This window comes from Macaca nemestrina, chromosome 1 (genome assembly GCF_043159975.1).
Source record: "Macaca nemestrina isolate mMacNem1 chromosome 1, mMacNem.hap1, whole genome shotgun sequence".
Taxonomy (NCBI): domain Eukaryota; kingdom Metazoa; phylum Chordata; class Mammalia; order Primates; family Cercopithecidae; genus Macaca; species Macaca nemestrina.
Genome location: NC_092125.1, coordinates 144,238,662 through 144,258,695, shown reverse-complemented (window position 1 = coordinate 144,258,695; position 20,034 = coordinate 144,238,662). Strand labels below are relative to the sequence as shown.

The 20,034-nt window shown below is 39.0% G+C and overlaps 1 protein-coding gene across 1 annotated transcript; it reads left to right on the top strand.

The window, feature by feature from the left end:
* Window positions 1-248: 248 nt before the first annotated feature.
* On the top strand, window positions 249-15,511 carry LOC105482852 (guanylate binding protein family member 6). The gene is made up of 10 exons (XM_071082835.1): window positions 249-471; window positions 1,296-1,423; window positions 7,544-7,653; window positions 7,858-8,054; window positions 10,133-10,378; window positions 11,443-11,723; window positions 12,443-12,655; window positions 13,574-13,676; window positions 14,001-14,194; window positions 15,184-15,511. The coding sequence occupies exons 1-10, from the start codon at window positions 282-284 to the stop codon at window positions 15,421-15,423; spliced, it is 1,902 nt and encodes a 633-aa protein (XP_070938936.1). The 5' UTR covers window positions 249-281; the 3' UTR covers window positions 15,424-15,511.
* Window positions 15,512-20,034: the final 4,523 nt, after the last annotated feature.

Sequence of the window (20,034 nt, the reverse complement as noted above, 5' to 3'; positions counted from 1 at the left end):
CCCCTATTATGGTAACAATTACTTGGATTTTAATATTACTACTGAAATAAAACTTTAAAGAAGATAACGTTCCATGTTTCATCACTTAACGTCATTACAGATTTGGGAGAGTGATAAAAGAAGCCTTCCCTGCAGTCTGCTAATGCTAGATTACATGTTGTCCAATAGAAACACAGACGTCTCATCAGTCCTATGTTGATGGGTGTTTGGGAAACACTGAGACAGAGAATGACAATGTAACGTTATTTCTACTGGGAGGCTCTTCTAGGTTGGAAGTTGCCATGGAATCTGGACCCAAAATGTTGGCCCCCATTTGCCTGGTGGAAAACAACAATGACAAGCTGTTGGTGAACCAGCAAGCTATACAGATTCTTGAAAAGATTTCTCAGCCAGTGGTGGTGGTGGCCATTGTAGGACTGTACCGTACAGGGAAATCCTATTTGATGAACCATCTGGCAGGACAGAATCATGGTAAGTGGTACCCTGGGACACAGGCCGGTTGCTTGATTCCAGCTATATCTCAGTTTCGTCATTCTCTACCCCAGGCACATGAAGGTAGACTCCAATTCCTTTCAATAAACCAACCTTCTCATTCTAATTCTTACCACCAAACCGCTACGTTACAAGAATCCGTTCTCATATTTTTTCCCTCATTCCCATTAAGGAAACTCTCCATTACTAGTGCCCAGAATCCTGTCTTCCCTTGTGTATTCAAGTCCTGGGTTCCTCTAATTGTGTCTCCTTTCTCTCACAAAGTATTTTGCTTTCTTTATGTAATATTCCCATCAACATATGAAGATGTTTTAATGTATATAATCTTAAAAACTCTTCCTGAGTTTCACATCCCATCGTGGCCACCGACTTCTGTTTTTTGTGTTTGTTTTAGTTTTTAACCACATTTCAATGCAAAAAATGATCTCAATTTCCCTTTTTGAGTTTTTTTTCTCTTGTCTTTTTTCTCATGTTTGTTTCTCATGTGTTTCTTCAACCCACTCCTCTCTGACTTTGAACCCCACCTCTTTTTAAGATGTTCCTTTATTAGTAACCTACATTTTGTCTGATTCATAGATTCCTCTTTGTCACCATTTTGAATCCTTGCTTGGCATCATTCTCACATTTAGTGTCCCTTGTTTTTTTATAAAGATTATTCATAAAATAAGCCATTCTTGAGGAAATACAGAAAGCACCATCTTGTATGCTGGGTTAGTTACAATCCAACCAGTCTGAATCTGTGGCCCCAGGGCTGCTTGGCTGCTCTGCTGTCCCCATGCTTAGCTTTCTCCTCTTCCCTGCAGGCTTCCCTCTGGGCTCCACGGTGCAGTCTGAAACCAAGGGTATCTGGATGTGGTGCGTGCCCCACCCCTCCAAGCCAAACCACACCCTGGTCCTTCTGGACACCGAGGGTCTGGGCGATGTGGAAAAGGTAAGACAGGGAGTCATAGGCAGGTTCTTTTTATTCCAGACATGATCCTTGTAATTTAATTGTTGTGATATATTTGTGAAAACTAGAAATCCAACTACAGTGAATAAGGCAAACTTTGACCTGTTTGAGTCACACTTCCAGACAAGATTAGATATCATGGTATATTAGGTAAAACATTCTTTTATTTCTTGGCACAGTGGTGAATGATTTGATTCAATTTCATAAAATCTTGTTAAGCAGTTGAGTTCCAGGCCTTTGGGCTGAGTAGCATAGACATTGGTGAACAAAGTAAAGGTCCTGCCCACAAAGAGCCCTCAGGGTGTAGTGTGATTGGGAAAGAAGCAGGTTGCTGAGAGGGAGGAGATTGGAATGCAATGCAGTCCCTGCCCTCCGTCAATTCCACCTGGAGCTCTGTGGCTGGAATGGCCCTTTTGAGTTACCATGTTTTGGGACAAGGGTGCTAGGCCTTCATCCCTGGTGCTAGTCAATCACTGGAAGTCTGTCCTGGAAAACTTTCTCATTAAGAGAGCTGACACCTGTGATCCAGGCAGCACCTCACAGCTTTCACCACGTACAGTTGTGTATAACAGTGCCTTGATAAGAAAGAGAAGAGGTATTGACTCCAATCTCAGGAGATGAGGAAAGGCCTCTCACCCACCTTCTGAGCTACCACGTGAAGAGTACATTTGAGGGTTGAAATTAAGAGAGTTCAGTTTATATTTCTCATGATAAAGCTCATCAGCCACCCACAGAGCATTCTGGAAGGCTTTGAGACACTTCTGATTGTGCTCCTCATGTAAAAGTATTTGTTCTTCCTACAATAAACATTATAAGATGAATTTTTGGTATTTAGCTTCTTATGAATGGGTGAAATAAATAATTTCTCTCTTTTTTTGTCTTAGTTTGAGACTTATTTGGGAATAGTTTCTAAATTTCTATACACATACACTTTATTTTTGCCCAAACAGGCATTGGAAATTCTGTTTATTTTTCAGCTTTAGTGTTGTATAATTGACAAATAAAAATTGTATATAATTAAGCTGTACAACTTGATGTTTTGATATGTGTATACACTGTGAAATGATCACCATAATCAAGCCAATAATATAGCCATTACCTCACATAGTTACCATTTTCTTTTTTCTATGCTCTCTTTTTATTTTTTGGTGTGGTAAGAATAATTAAGATCTGTCCTCTTACCAGAAGTTAAGGTCACAATCAATATAGTATTGTTAGTTACAGTCACACTGCTGTACAGTAGATCTCCAGAGTTTATTTATCTTGCATAACTGAAATTTTATACTCTTTGACTAACATTTCTTCATTTCTCCCATCCCCAGCCCGTGGCAACCACTATTCCACTCTGCAGCTATGAGTTTGACAGTTTGACTATTTTAGATTCCACAAATAAGTGAGATCATGCAGTATTTGTCTTTCTATGTCTGACTTATTTCACTCAGCCTAATGACCTCGGTGTTCATCTAAGTTGTTGCAAATGACAAAATTCCCTTTTTTGAGATTGAATATATATATATTATATATATAATATTCAATATTCAATAAATATATATATGCATGCTATGGATGGGTTGGCTGTGTCCCCACCGAAATCTCATCTTGAATTGTAGTTCCCATAATCCCCACATGTCGTGGGAGGGACCCGGTAGGAGGTAATTGAATGATGTGGGTGGTTTCCCCCCGCTATTCTCATGATAGTGAGTAATTTCTCATGAGAGCTGATGGCTTTATAAGGGGATTCCCCCTTTACTTGGCTATCATTCTTCTCTCTCCTGCTACCATGTGAAGAAGGATGTATTTGCTTCCCCTTCCATCATGATCGTAAGTTTCCTGAGGCCTCCCTAGCCATGCTGAACTGAGTCAAACTTCTTTCCTTTGTAAATTATCCAGTCTCGTGTATGTCTTTATTGGGCAGCATGAGAATGGACTAATACAATGCACATACACGTACTCTATGTTTTCTTTTTCTGTTCGTCTATTGATGGACATTCAGGTAGTTGCCATATCTTGGCTATTTTGAATAATGCTGCAATTATTATGGATATATTTAAATATTCATACTTCCATATTTAAATATAAATATGAATATGAAAGTACAGATATCTCTTTAAAATATTGATTTAATTTCATTTGGATTTATACATAAAAGTAAGATTACTGGATCACATTGTAGTTCTATTTTTAATTTTTTGAGGAACCTCCATACTTTTTCCATAATAGCTGCATGAATTTACACTCCAAAAAACAGCAAATGTTCCCTTATTTTATATTCTTGCTGATAACTGTTATTTTTAATTCTTTTGGAAATAGCCATCTTAAATATGTCAGGTGATATCTTATTTTTGTTTTAATTTGCATTTCCTTGATAATTAGCAATTTTATACCCTTTTATATATACATATTGGTCATTTGTATGTCTTCTTTTGAGAAATGTGTATTCAGGTTCTTTACTCATTTTTTAATCTTTATTTTAACTTCAGGGGTACATGTGCAAGATGTGCAGTTTGTTACATAGATAAACATGTCATGGGAGTTGGTTGTACAGGTTATTTTATCACCCAGGTATTAAACCTAGTGTCCATTAGTTATTTTCCCTGCTTCTCTCCTTCTTCCCCTCCCACACCCTCCCATAATCCCCAGTGTGTGTTGTTCCCCTCTATGTGCCTGTATGTTCTCATCATTTAGTTCCCTCTTACAAGTGAGAATATGCAGTGTTTGTTTTCTATTCCTGCTTTAGTTTGCTAAGGATAATGCCCTCCAGGCCCATCCATGTCCTTGAAAAGGACATGATTTTGTTCTTCTTTGTGGCTGCATAGTATTTTATTGTGTTTACTTACCACATTTTATGTATCCAGGCTATCATTGATGGGCATTTAGGTTGATTCCATGTCTTTGCTATTATGAATAGTGCTGTAATGAAAGGAAGACATGCATGTGGCCAACAATCATATGAAAAAAAAGCTCAATATCACTGATCATTACAGAAATCCAAATGGAAACCACAGTAAGATACCATCTCACACCAGTCAGAATAGGATATTAATAGAAAGTCAAAAAATAACAGATACTAGTGAGGCTGTGGGCTTTTACACCATTAGTGGAAGTGTAAATTAGTTCAACCATTGTGGAAGACAGTATGGCAATTCCTCAGAGAGTTAAAGACAGGCCTACCATTGAACCCAGCAATCCCATTACTGGGTATATACCCAAAGGAACATAAATCATTCTATTATAAAGACACATGCACGCAAGTTATTGCAGCACCTTTGCTCATTTTAAATGAGGTATGAGGTTTTATTTTTTTTTTGCTATTGAGTTATATAAGTTCCTTATATACTTTGGATATTAACCCCTTATCAAATATATGGTTTGCAAATATTTTTCTCCCTTTCCCTTGGTTGCATTTTCACTCTGCTGCTGGTTTCCTTTGTTACCTGAAGCATTTTAATTTGATGCAATCCCACTTGTCTAATTTTGCTTTTGTCACCTGTGCTTTTGGTGTCATATCTAAAAACATCATTGCCCAAACCAACGTCAAGTTTTTTCCCTGTGTATTCTTCTGGTATTTTTATGGCTTCATATCTTTTTTTCCCTCTTCTATATAACTAAAATTTTGTGTCCTTTAGCTAACATTTTCCAACCTTCCTTTTCCCCTCTCCACTAGCTCCTCGTAACCATCATTCTGCTTTCTACTGCTATGAGTTCAACTCTTTTAGATTTCACATGTAAGTAAAATCATGCAGTGTTTGTCTTTCTGTGCCTGGTTTATTTAACTTAGCTTAACGTCCTCTAGATTCCTCCAGGTTGTTGCCAATGACAGGATTTCCTTCTTTTTGAAGGCTTAATAATATTTCATTGTATATAGATTTCACATTTTTAAAAATTCATTCATCTGTTGATGGAAACAGGTTAACTCCATGCCTTGGCTATTGTGAATAGTACAGCAATAAATATAAAAGAACATATATCTCTTTGACATAGTCATTTCATTTTCCTTGGATGTATACACAGTAGTGAGATTTCTGGATCCAGTTTCTGGCTGTCCATTTAAGTCTTCAATCCATTTTCAGTAGTTTTTGTGTATGGTAGGCAATAGGATCAAATATAGATCTCCTGCATACATGTGGATATCTGTTTTCCCAGCACCATTTATTGAGGAGACCATCCTTTCTTCAATGTATGTTCTCAGCACATTAGTCAAAAATGAGTTCACTGTTATGTATGTTTATTTCTGCGTTGTCTATTCTGTTCCATTGATCTCTATGTCTGTTTTCATGCCAGTATCATACTATTTTGACTACTGTGACTTTGCAATATATATTGAAATGAAGAAATATAATGCCCCAGGCTGTGTTTTTCTGGTTCAAGATTACTTTGATTATTCAGGGCATTTTGTGATTCTATGTTAATTTTAGGATTGTTTTTTATATTTATTTAAGAATATTATTGGGGCCGGGTTGAGACAGTGGAGATGACTTAAAGCTAGGAGTTAGAAACCACCGTCGGCAACATAGTGAAAGCCCATTTCTACAAAAAAATAATAATAAACAAAATGCCTTTGGGATTTTTATAGGTACTTTAAAGTAATCTATCAAACGGTAATATTCTCCTGTCTAAATAGTTTGTTTGTCACGAATTCCACTTCTAAGAAGAATCCTCATTGATTACTTTTTCAAAAATTAGGGATTGGGGGACATAAGTAATGAATAGGCTATTCTTCCTACCTCCAAAATCCCATATAAAATCTCCTGGAATCATGTAGAAATCTCTAGATCTCAATTTTTGTATTTGCTTTAGGAACCAGTTACACATGCTTTTTAGGGTAGAAATAATTCCTGGACTATCTATAATTTAGACATGCTCTAATTTATAAAAACAAATTTAGCCTGACCTTTAGTGCCCTTAATCAACCAGGTACTGGAGCTCCCTATTCGGTCTTATCTTCTGCACTTACCCTCTGCTCAGTCAGACCAATAAACTCTATTCTTATTGCAAAGACTCCTGAAATCTACAGTCTCTAATTTTGTTTCTGTGGGTCTTTCTACTTGCAGAATCACCTTCATTTCTTCGAATCCACATTCTATCAATTCTTTTTTATTTTTGAGACGGAGTCTCCCTCTGTCGCCCAGGCTGGAGTGCCGTTGTGTGATCTCGGCTCACTGCAAGCTCCGCCTCCCAGGTTCATGCCATTCTCCTGCCTCAGCCTCCCGAGTAGCTGGGACTAGAGGTGCCCACCACTACGCCTGGCTAATTTTTTGTATTTTTAGTAGAGACGGGGTTTCACAGTGTTAGCCAGGATGGTCTTGATCTCCTGACCTCGTGATCTGCCCGCCTCGGCCTCCCAAAGTGCTGTGATTACAGGCGTGAGCCACCGCGCCCGGCCTCTATCAATTCTTTAACATTCAGCTCACGACTTCCAGGAAGCCTTCATACCACATATACTTTCTTCAATTTTCATAGCTCTTATCTTCTAGGATAGACTTGTAATTTTTAATTTAACATTATAGCTATGGGTTCCACTTCTTATGTACATTACTAAGATGTTATCTCTTTATAAATATTGTCATTTTTATTGAATTCATCATTATGAATGTTTGTCACAACTTTGAAATAGTCATCTTGAGAGTAAATTTATTAAATTTGCTTTTCTAAACGTAAGAACAGTGAGAAACATTCTTCAGTTTCCTGTAAGTGTTTGCTGAATTTAATTGAATATAATTACAATCCCCAGTTATGCATACTATGGTATGGTTTTGTTACATGATGCATGGCCAATAAATATGTGTAGACTGAAGAAGCGTTAACACTCATCATGAATATCCAACTGAGAACCAGATAGTTTAGTAGTTTTTCATATATGCATGTTATTTCATCCAATTGAGGAAAAGAAAAACCCTATGAAGATTAGAATCCTTTTATATGTAAAGAAATTGTGATTAGAAGACATATTGTACTGTCAAACTGTTGTTTACATTCATGCCTATCTTCTTTGTACAGCAAGTACATTAGCTGAAATCATAAATGAAAGACAGACAAAATAAATGTCTCTGTGAATTTCTAAAGACTACACCCCTAAGTCCTTTGCTCTAATGTGCTTTTTAGGGTGACCCTAAGAATGACTCCTGGATCTTTGCCCTGGCTGTGCTCCTGTGCAGCACCTTCGTCTACAACAGCATGAGCACCATCAACCACCAGGCCCTGGAGCAGCTGCAGTATCCTTCCAGGAACAGAACAGAATCACCAAGTTTCATTGACGTTATAGGAATGGAGATCCAGTCATTTCCTCCTTCCCTTTAATTTAATTACCTTTGGTGCAGCACAGGGAACCCAAGACAAAAGACAGTGTTTATAATATTTTTTTAAAAGAAATGTGTGAATCGTGGGCAGACAGTTGCTTTTCCTTACCTAAGTCCTAGTTATGTGACGGAGCTCACAGAACTCATTAAGGCAAAGTCCAACCCAAGGCCTGATGGAGTAGAAGATTCCACAGAGTTCGTGAGTTTCTTTCCAGACTTTATTTGGACTGTACGGGATTTCACTCTGGAGCTGAAGTTGAATGGTGACCCTATCACAGAAGATGAGTACCTGGAGAACGCCTTGAAGCTGATTCAAGGTATCAGCAGGTGGCCTGGGTTGTGGGTGGTCCAGTGGGTGTGTGATCTGCTAAACACTGCCCATCATCTCTTGGGTTTCATTTGTATTTGAGACTAGATTGAGGTCTGTAGAAATGGGGACTGAGGGGTATGTCGAAGAGCTCTAGGAATGGAGCCTAGTTCACTTAAGAAAAGTAGAGTCTAAAGTGCAGATAAATTATTCAAGACAGATTTGTTCTTTGTACAATTAGTACTTTAGCATTCAGATTACAACGGGTGCTAAGATTTTCTAAAAACAAGATGCTTGTGATCCCTGTTTTCCCCTCTGCTTTTCTGTGTTTAGAAAATGACTGACCAGATAATTGTTAGACATGAAATTACAAAGAAAAGCCTATCTAATAAAAATATGTGTGTGTGTTAGTCCACTTTGCATTGCTATAAAGGAATACCTGAGCCTGGGTAATTTATAAAGAAAAGAAGTTTACTTGGCTCATAGTTCTGCAGGCTGTACAAGCATGACACCAGCATCTGCTTCTAATCAGGACCCCAGGAAGCTTTCACTAATGGCAGAAGGTGAAGGGGACAGCTGATGTGTCACATGGTGAGAAAGGGAAAAACAGAGGGGCGTGGCCCCAGACTTTCAACAACCAGATCTTGTGTGAACTCATTACTACAAGGATGATACCAAGGTATTCATGAGAAATCTGCCCCTGTGACCCAAACACCTCCCACTTGGCCCACTTCCAACATGGGGGGGTCACATTTCAACATGAGATTTGGAGGGGACACATCCAGACTACATCAACATGCTACACGGATATTATTCTTATCATGGAAGGATATAACTTTTCAATACCTGTATAGTTATATCATCTACAAAAATGATTTTGTGTTCTAAAGTCACTTGAAGAAGCATGTGTCTTTATAATTTGTGCCTTTTCAAAATTTCTGATAATTGTTGGAATATTCATTTTACTTTCTATGTTATGATTTTTCTCTTAAACCCAACATATGTGTCCATGCTAGAATTCATAATAATTGTTTCAATGGGTTACATTTATCTGAGTGTGTATCTGATAAAACCTGATGAGAAATATCAATTCCAGTGTACTCATTGTTGCTTTCATTTTTCTATTTATGCTTTCTTGAAACATTTCTTAAAAATTCATAGGCAGAAGAGCAACACTGTCAAATTGAATATGTCTTTTTCTCTTAAGAGTTTATAGAGAAGTGATGATTATCTTAAAACTACATTCTTGGCTGGGCACGGTGACTCACACCTGTAGTGTCAGCACTTTGGAAGGAAGAGGTGAAAGGATTACTTGAACTCAGGAGTTTGAGACCAGACTGGGCAATATAGTGAGACCCTGTCTCTGTAAAAACTAGAACAAATCAGCTAGTGTCTTGGTGCACACCTGTATTCTCAATTACAAAAGAGGCTAAGGTGGAAGGATCACTTGAGCCTGGGAAATCAAGGATGCAGTAAGTCGTGATTTTGCCACTGCACTCTAGCCTGGGTAACAGAGGAAGACCTCATCTCGAAAAAACAAAACAAGATTACTTTCTTGTTACATTTAGTCTTCAGAGGATTTTGCTAAAAAATAGCTAACACTATACAAATTCTTTTAGCATCCTTGTGGTTTTCTAAAATAATCATGCTATCTTTTTTACTATACCGAATGTTGCTATTTATAATATTTATCCAGGATACTTTATTTCTGGCTCTTCTTTTTGGTCCCACAGCTCAGTTTCTACATGGAATGAAGTGGACAAGAAATTTACATTTGATATTTCATTAATTCAGGCATTCATTTAGTAAACATCTCATAACAATTACTTTATACTCGGCACTACGTTCAGATCCACAGATACTAGCCATGGGTTTTGTTTGTACTTGGATCAGATATCTCCCAAAGTTTCCTGCCAGCATTTTATCACTGGTGCAAGTTTCATGTGTACAGAAGTATTGAACGTTTATGTTAAAGGAGGTCTGTAAGCCTAGAAGATGGCAAAAAGACAATAAACCCTGTCAAAAATACCTTTAGCTCCCTATACCAAGACTGTTGTCACTATATTCTCCATTTTTCTTTTCCTTCAGGCAAGAATCCCAAAGTTCAAACATCCAATTTGCCCAGGGAGTGCATCAGGCATTTCTTTCCAAAACGGAAGTGTTTTGTCTTTGACCGGCCAACACATGACAAAGACCTTCTAGCCAATATCGAGAAGGTGGCAGAAAAGCAACTGGATCCCAAATTCCAGGAACAAACAAACATTTTCTGTTCTTACATCTTCACCCATGCAAGAACCAAGACCCTCAGGGAGGGAATCACAGTCACTGGGAATCGTGAGTCTCCTTTTTACATTTCTATGGTGCCTCAAGTGTGTTGAATATATTGTATAATGTGTTTCTCAGAATTTTTGTTAGATTCCATATAGAAGAATTATGTGTATACAGGTATCCACACTCAATGAAGAAATGTGTATAATTATCACACTTACTGCAATTTACAAATTCCTCTCCAATATTGCAAACTCTGTCACTGATATCTGTGACTTCCTCATATCTGAAAAAAAAAAAAATCCTCTGCTGATAAAATAGCTAACTGAATATAAAAACAGACATATAATATTTTCTTAGGGTAAGTCTTATATGTTCAACATTCTTTGCAAAGAGAATACAAAAGATATGTTGAAGTTTAAAAACCTCTAGAAGGCTGGGGGTGGTGGCTCACACCTATAATCCCAGTACTTTGGGAGGCAGAGACATGCAGATCACTTGAGCTCAGGAGTTTGAGACCAGCCTGAACAACATGGTGAAACCCCATCTCTACAAAAAATACAAAAATTAGCTGGGCATGGTGGAACATGCCTGTAGTCCCAGCTACTTAGGAGGCTGAGGCAGGAGAATCACTTGAGCCCAGGAGGCAGAGGTTGCAGTGTGCCAATATCATACCACTGCACTCCAGCCTGGGCCTCAAAAAAAAAAAAAGGAAAAAAAAAGCCTATAAATAAATAAACATTAGCCCATAATTCCCTGAAAATACATTGGTAGCTTCAGAATTAGGAATAAATGCGATATGATTTACCCTGCCTCATCATTTTATCTGTGTAAACTACTTTTCTTCTAATTTTTAAATGAGAATTTGTACTTCCTGTATACCCTCTAGTATGTTAGATAAAGTAGATATTTAAATTTTTTAGCACTGTGGACTGGTGATCCATAAAAATGAAGAGTCATTATGAAAATAACAGTGATAATAGCAGAAGGAGGTAGGGATGTGGGTGTATGTGTTTGCATGTGTGCACATGTGTGTGTGTGCATGCGTGTGTGTGTTCTCAGAAATGTAGCCTAGGATCCCATTGAGCTTTAATTTCATATTTAGCCCCTAAATCTCCTGGTCCATTTAGGTCTAGGAACTCTGGCAGTGACTTACGTAGATGCCATCAACAGTGGAGCGGTGCCTTGTCTGGAGAATGCAGTGATAACTCTGGCCCAGCGTGAGAACTCAGCTGCCATGCAGAGGGCAGCCGACTACTACAGCCAGCAGATGGCCCAGCGAGTGAAGCTCCCCACAGACACGCTCCAGGAGCTGCTGGACGTGCATGCGGCCTGTGAGAGGGAAGCCATTGCAGTCTTTATGGAGCACTCCTTCAAGGATGAAAACCAGGAATTCCAGAAGAAGCTTGTGGTAATTTGCCTTAGTCATTACTGTTCATCATCCTTCCCCTTGAAGAATGAAGCCTATACTTGCCTTTATTGACACCAATGCTCATCTGTCACTGAGGAATAACTTATCATGGATTCTCATGAGGGATAGAGTTTCAAAAGACTACATATCCCTCTTTTATCTCCCCAAACCTTAAGCACTTAACCAGAAAACCTTCTGATAACTGAGGTAAAAATCAATACAGATCCCTTAAGATCCTCCTTAAGTGAACACTTCTAAGGATTCCTGGCCTGCTCTGAACACGCACAAGTCATCCCTGAGCGGTGCAATTTTTCTGTGCATAGTCTACCTTTCCCAGAAAACAAAGATTCTCTTACCAGATCTTCATTCCGGGCCATTGTTTAACTTACATTGCTCCTTCTTGTATCCTTGTACCACTGAGGACAGGAGCACAGGATGCTACCGCTGCAACAAACCATAGAGATTATGGGATGTAGTCCCATCATGTCACCGATGAAGAACCTGAAGCTCAGGAAGGTTAATGAACTTTTCCATAGCCTTGAATAGAATTTTTAGCATTGTGAATATATGAAATTTTGTGTTTCTGATTCCACATCTACTCCACTAGAAAGTTTTTCTCATGAGGACCACAGTTAGATTGACTCTTCTACCAGATTCTTCAGAATTTCATCTCCTCCATATGTTTCTTCTGGTGACATCTCTCTACATTGCCCTTGCAGGAAATCACAATGAATAAGAAGGGGGAGTTCTTGCTGCAGAATGAAGAGTCCTCTGTTCAGTGCTGCCAGGCTAAACTCAATGAGCTCTCAAAGGGCCTAATGGAAAGTATCTCAGCAGGAAGTTTCTCTGTTCCTGGAGGGCACAAGCTCTACATGGAAACAAAGGAAAAGATTGAACAAGACTATTGGCAAGTCCCCAGGAAAGGAGTAAAGGTGAGGAATAAGGGGAACATGGGGAAGTTTATAGGATAGAGTGAATGGAGTCTTTGGCACCAGCTGTGGGTAATAAGAGAGCAGAGGGATAGCATAACGCCTTAGCTTTCAATGTCCACTATTTGTCACTTATTTCCTAGAATAAAAATTTTTATCCCCAAACAAAGAATATAGTATTCAGAAATCCAGGAGAGACAGAACGAAAATTAGTCATGTGCCAAGAGCTGGTGATTTGCGTGGTTAAAGTAGAATCTTTGCATTCAAAGCTGATAAAAATGAGAGAGTATGAAATAAATAGACAATTGCATACAGAGTAATGACATTTATGGACCTGTGGAAAATGGGCTACCTACCTGGTGTTTATTACCACCACCTAGGTGATGGTAATACAACTAACTCACAATGAGCTGTTATTACCTACAGTGTACTGTTAAACTCTTCCTTTGACATTTTAATTTCATCTTCCTAATGACTTTAAGAAGCACCCTTATTTTGGAAATTTTACAGATCTGAACTTAGTACCCAAGGATGATTACATAACTTGCCTAAAGTTGTAGCCAGCAAGTGGCAGGAGAAAGCAAAAGCATAGGTTAGAGGCAGCAATGTACACTGGAAGACAACCATATATAAGCATCAGAGATTGGGAGTTTGTACACCTGTACACATAGTTCTGCCTGGCCAGAACCCAAAGCAGGTACAGGGAGATATTATAGCCGTGGGAGAGGCACGGGAGGGAGACAGGAAGCAGGAGTTGAGGAGGGGCTCTGGTCACACTTAAGAGCCTGCACACTTTGTAGGGGGCCACTTTAGAATTTTAGGCATCAAGCAAAAGTTACAAGACCATAATTGTTTTTGCAACACTAATACCCAGAACATCGATTTTCAAAGAAATCTAAGTGCTTTTTCTTGCTTCCATAGGCAAAAGAGGTCTTCCAGAGGTTCCTGGAGTCACAGGTGGTGATAGAGAAATCCATCTTGCAGTCGGATAAAGCCCTCACTGATAGAGAGAAGGCAGTAGCAGGTATGGGGCAGGGCTCAGCTGACAGCAGGAGGGCTATGTTTATACAATGCCCTCTAACAGATCCAAAATGAGGAATTTCCTCTTGTGTGGAGCACATACTCTGCTAAATCTGAAAATAACAAGGGGAGCTATGATTGTACCTCAGCCAGACAGGCAGAGCCTTTCCCATCACATTCTCAAATGTTCTCTTAATGGTGTGGACCTGGGTAAATTCTGTAATTTCTCACCCTGCCTTTCAGATTTGGTTTAGTCTCTGAGCTCAGAAAAGTGGAGATGAATCTTCACCTATTATTTTCTTCTCTTTCTAATACCTTCATGGAGCAGTGGATCGGGCCAAGAAGGAGGCAGCTGAGAAGGAACAGGAACTTTTAAAACAGAAATTACAGGAGCAGCAGCAACAGATGGAGGCTCAAGAGAAGAGTCTCAAGGAAAACATAGCCCAGCTGAAGGAGAAGCTGCAGATGGAGAGAGAACACCTCCTGAGAGAGCAGAATATGATGCTGGAGCACAAGCTGAAGGTAAGTCTGCCCTTGGCCTCAGCGGGCCAGACGGTCCTTGCCCAGGTACCTCAGGAAGGGCTGGTGAAGGTTACAGCAGCATCTTGGAAGGAAGCACATCACCATTTGCTGCTTGGGAGTCACTAAAAGCCCTGAATCCTTCTCTCTCTCTCTCTCTCTCTCTCTCTGTGTGTGTGTGTGTGTGTGTGTGTGTGTGTGTGTGTGTTTTATTGTTTCAGTAAGACTTGGAATTCGTCTCTATATTCTCTATACTTAGATTCTGGAGAGGTAAGGTTGAGTATGATCCCTACAAGTCCTTGGGGAATATAAATATGGTTTATATGAGCTGCTGTTTGGGGAGATTTTAAAAGTAATCTCAAGAGGTTAAACATACATTCCACACAGTGTATTTGATGTGAACGGCAACTGGTTTCCTTCACCAAGCACATATTACCAGGAGCTCTACTACCACCCAAACACCCTGAGGTAGATCTATGCTGACGTACAACTCTCAGAAATTTCCGGACTTAAAAGGACAGAAAAGGGAAACTTGCTGCAGTAGTGTGGGTAGCCTGCCCAAATTAGCACACAGTGTAGGGAGAATTCTTGCGTTGTCCATCTGAAAGTTCTCTCATAAGGGATTTCTGCATCAGCTTATAAGTTCCTTTCATTCCTACAATATGGGTGACCATGCTGCCCAATTGGGACTGAGAATTTATGCAATCAGACCAATGGCTACCTCCCAACTGGCATCTTTTGGGCAGGAACATGTAGAATTTGTCCTCATACCTGAGTTAGCACCATAGCAAAACCATAATGTGGGTGAATATTAGTAAAGTTGTAAACTATGCTTCCTCACAATGTCTAGGTCCAAAGTCTCCTCTAATCATTGATAAAATGTTTTTAGGAGTAAAATAAAGAAAGTTTCACACAGGTCTTAAATACAAAATGTAAGTCTTAAGAGAATAGGGATTTTTAAAAATTTACTTTCCTTCCTACATTTTCTTTAGGTCCAAAAAGATTTGCTTGATGAAGGATTTAAGAAGAAATCTGAGGAGATGAATGCAGAGATAAATCAATTAAAACATGTGATTGATACTACAAAAAATGATGATACTCCCTGGATTGCACGAACCTTGGACAAACTTGGAGATGAGCTAACTTCAATATTGTCTGCTCCTGCTAAATTAATTGGTCAGGTTGTCAAAGGTGTGAGCTCACTCTTTAAAAAACATAAGCTCCTCTTTTAAGGATATTATAGATTGTACATATATGCTTTGGACTATTTTTGATCTTGATCTGTATGTATTTCATTTTCATTCAGAAAAGTTGTTTTTTTTTTCTCAGACAGAGTCTTACTCTGTCGCCAAGGCTGGAGTGCAGTGGTACAATCTTGGCTCACCGCAACCTCTGCCTCCTGGGTTCAAGAGATTCTCCTGCTTCAGCCTCCTTAGTAGCTGGGATTATAGGTGCACACCACGACACCCAGCTAATTTTTGTATTTTTAGTAGAGATGGGTTTTCACCAAGTTGGCCAGGCTGGTCTCGAACTCTTGACCTCAAATGATCTGCCTGCATCGGCCTCCCAAAGTGCTGGGATTACAGGCATGAGCCACAATGCCCAGTCCTCATTTAGCAAAGTTTTAAACATAAAAAGTGCTGGTTAGAGGATATCAGTGCCTGGCCCACATGAGATAGAAGAGATCCATACCCACTTTGAAAAACTATGTTCACTTTTAGGAAATATAATTTTGAAAAATCATTTACATACAAGAGGTCCACTGGGCCATTGCTTTTAATGGCAAAATATTGGAATGTACTTGAATGTTCTTCAAATAAGATTGGTAAGATAAATTTTAGTATGTGCATGTACTGGAATATTATACAGCCAGTAAACAAATTGACAGTGAAGCTCTATTTGTACCAGTAAAGAATGGTTAATTGAAAAATGAAAAAAAACAAGTTGTAAAGCAATGTAGATTATCTTATCACCAATGAAAAAATGCAATTATTATATGTGAGCATGCAAAGATATCTCTGGAAAGATTAACGAAAATCTATTATTATAGGCTCCTTCTGGGAAGAACCAGTTGAATGTATGGGTTGAAGGAACACATACTCCTCACTTTAAACTCTTGAATTTTGTAAAGAAATCTTATTTTACTTATTCAGAAATAAATAAGAAAATGTAAGAGACAATGCTGATAATGATAACAATAAAAACATAGTGAAACTGGCTATCAGATGATGAAATTGCTTGTTGCTTCTAGGAATTCTATCAGCCAGCCCAATGAGGGGTCTAAGACTAAGATCTGAGTACTAGAATGCAAAAAAATTGAATCCTATTCTTGTTTTCCTTTTGGCTTGGTTTTCGATGGCTTCTATTTGTTTTGAGACTAAGGCATACACTTTTCTGTGGCCTTTGAAATCTCAGCTACAGTAGCCTCTACTTCCTTTCTCTGAATTCAAGTGTTAAGGTGTTAGAAGCATAAATTACCAAACATTAAGATTAAGCACGGATAACAGGGATCCTGCCAGTCTTGTCAGTAGTGGTCTCTTTGCAGTAGCCTCAGATAGAAAGGACAATGTGCCTTTCCAGAACCGAACCCCCTGATGGGGGATGATAGACCCAGAAACATAGAGACCTGGTGTTGACCCTTCATTGTTAGAATCTAAGAAGATTCATTTATAGTAATGAGTGGCAGACAGCTAGGCCTGAATGAATGACATAATTCTGTAGATGGCCAATACAGTGGACCAGCCATAGGGTTAAACGGGATGGGGAGAAAACAATCAAGTGAAATAAATGCTGTCTACCAGGAGGTTGAGAGGTAGCCCCGATAAAGTGTCACATCCATAGCCTTGATCTGAGCTAATTTCAGACCCTGAACTCAGCTGGAGTGGAGGGCAGTACCCCAGGAAAAGGACACTGCAAATCCAGGACCCAAATAAATGATAATGATTTCCCAAGTTCTCCCCCTAGGAAACCTCTGGAGCCATTTACTGGATACCCATATACTAGGGAAATACAAACACTCAAATATTTCAAGGACCCTTGGAATCTGGATCCAAGTTGCCCATGGTACGCAGATCATGGAAAGTCATCATAAAATACCTGTTAAAATAGGAAGTTAGGGCCTCCAGGTTATAAATGTAGTCTTGGCCCACATGAACTTATTGCAATACAGTATTTGTTTCAAATTAAAAGATAAGGTTTGCTTGAAGACAGATACCTTGCTTATTTTTCTGTCCATCCCCTTGGGAGTATGTTGAGGCATAGGATGTGCTAAATAAGCTTCTTTTATAAAAACAATAGGATGATGCATGCATGATTATTTTCAATTGACAAAATCTCATGAACTTCCCAGAGATCAGTGGTAAAAAGTTGTTTGAATTCTCGACACCAGGTTAAGGTCTCTGAGGTGGTTTAAAGGCTACGAGGCCAGCTGCAGTGGCTCATGCCTATAATCTCAGCAACTTGGGAGGCTGAAGCAGGCAGATCACTTGAGGTCAGGAGTTTGAGACCAGCCTGGCCAACATGGTGAAACCCTGTCTCTACTAAAAATACAAAAATTAACCAAGTGTGGTGGCACATGCCTGTAATCCCAGCTATATAGGAGGCTGAGGCAGGAGAATCATTTGAACCTGGGAGGCAGAGGTTGCTGTGAGCTGAGATTGTGCCATTGCACTCCAGCCCGTGCAACAGAGCCTGGGTGACAGAGTGAGGCTCTGTCTCAAAAACTAAACTAATATAAACTAAAATAAAAGCTATGAGAAGAAAAGAAATTTTCCTGGTACAGTGTTGTTCTCTAGACCTCATGTATTACAGTCTCTGTGAAACTGGGCCGAAGATGGAATTTCGTTTTCTGTGCTTTATGCAGTGACTCAGACAAATCTATGACCTCACACAAATCTGTAACTTCATGTATCACAGTCTCTATAAAAACTGTATCAAAGAAAGAATTTTTCTCTGTGCTTTATAGAGTGATTCATCCAGATCTGTAAAGAAATGAAAACAATTTTAGAGCTTTCAATATCCGGTATTTCATATCAGGTTAAATCTGATACTTTCAAAACTGGAGAAATCTATTTCGGATAGCTTTGATGCTTATAATAAGAATCTTATTGAATGTTATCTAAGGGCTATAGTTCAAGAAGACTAAGACACTATTCAGTCGGGGCACAATAAGAACACCTTATAAGCACCACTCATCCTTCCTTTTCTGAGCATGCTTTTGACGTGTTTCAATGATTCAGAAACATTCTAGTGAATCCCATTTTGACAGCAAAGTGGGATCAAGAGACCCCAAGGCCATCCTCAGGATCAATGACTCTTTAGAAGACATGGAACTCAGAGATACGTCCCATCAGTACCTAATTTACTGAGAGTTTTTAGCATGAAGGGCTGTTGAATTTTGTCAAAGGCCATTTCTGCATCTATTGAGATAATCAGGTGGTTTTTGTCTTCAGTTCTGTTTATGCTGGATTACATTTATTGATTTCCATATACTGAACCAGCCTTGCATCCCAAGGATGAGGCCCACTTGATCATGGTCGATAAGTTTCATGATATGCTGCTGGATTCACTTTGCCAGTATTTTATAGAGGATATTCGCATCAATGTTCATCAGGGATATTGGTCTAAAATTCTCTTTTTTTGTTGTGTCTCTGCCAGGCTTTGGTATCAGGATGATGCTGGCTTCATAAAATGAGTTAGGGAGGATTCTCTCTTTTTCTATTGATTGGAACCCACAGCCAATATCATACTGATTGGGCAAAAACTGGAAAAATTCCCTTTCAAATCTGGCACAAGACAGGGATGGCCTCTCTCACCACGCCTATTCAACATAGTGTTGGAAGTTCTGGCCAGGGCAATCAGGCAGGAGAAAGAAATAAAGGGTATTCAATTAGGAAAAAAGGAAGACAAATTGTCTCTGTTTGCAGATAACATGATTGTACACTTAGAAAACCCCAACGTCTCAGCCCAAAATCTCCTTTAGCTGATAAACAACTTCAGCAAAGTCTCAGGATACAAAAATCAATGAGCAAAAATCACAAGCATTCTTATACACCAATAAGAGACAAACAGAGAGCTAAATCATGAGTGAACTCCCATTCACAATTGCTTCAAAGAGAATAAAATACCTAGGAATCCAACTTACAAGGGATGTAAAGGACCTCTTCAAGGGGAACTACAACCACTGCTCAAGGAAATAAAAGAGGACAAAAACAATTGGAAGAACATTCCATGCTCATGCATAGGAAGAATCAATATCATGAAAATGGCCATACTGCCCAAGGTAATTTATAGATTCAGTGCCATCCCATCAAGCTAGCAATGACTTTCTTCACAAAATTGGAAAAAACTACTTTAAAGTTCATATGGAACCAAAAAAGAGCCCACATTGCCAAGACAATCCTAAACCAAAAGAACAAAGCTGGAGGCATTACGTTACCTGACTTCAAACTATACTACAAGGCTACAGTAACCAAAACAACATGGTACTGGTACCAAAACAGAGACATAGACCAATGGAACAGAACAGAGCCCTCAGAAATAATACCACACATCTACAACCATCTGATCTTTGACAAACCTGACAAAAACCAGAAATGGGGAAAGGAGTCCTTATTTAATAAATGGTGCTGGGAAAATTGGCTAGCCATATATAGAAAGCTGAAACTGGATCCCTTCCTTATGCCTTATACAAAAATTAATTCAAGATGGATTAAAGACTTAAATGTTAGACCTAAAACCATAGAAACCTTAGAAGAAAACCTAGGCAATACCATTCAGGACATAGGCATGGGCAAGGACTTCATGTCTAAAACACCAAAAGCAATGGCAACAAAAGCCAAATT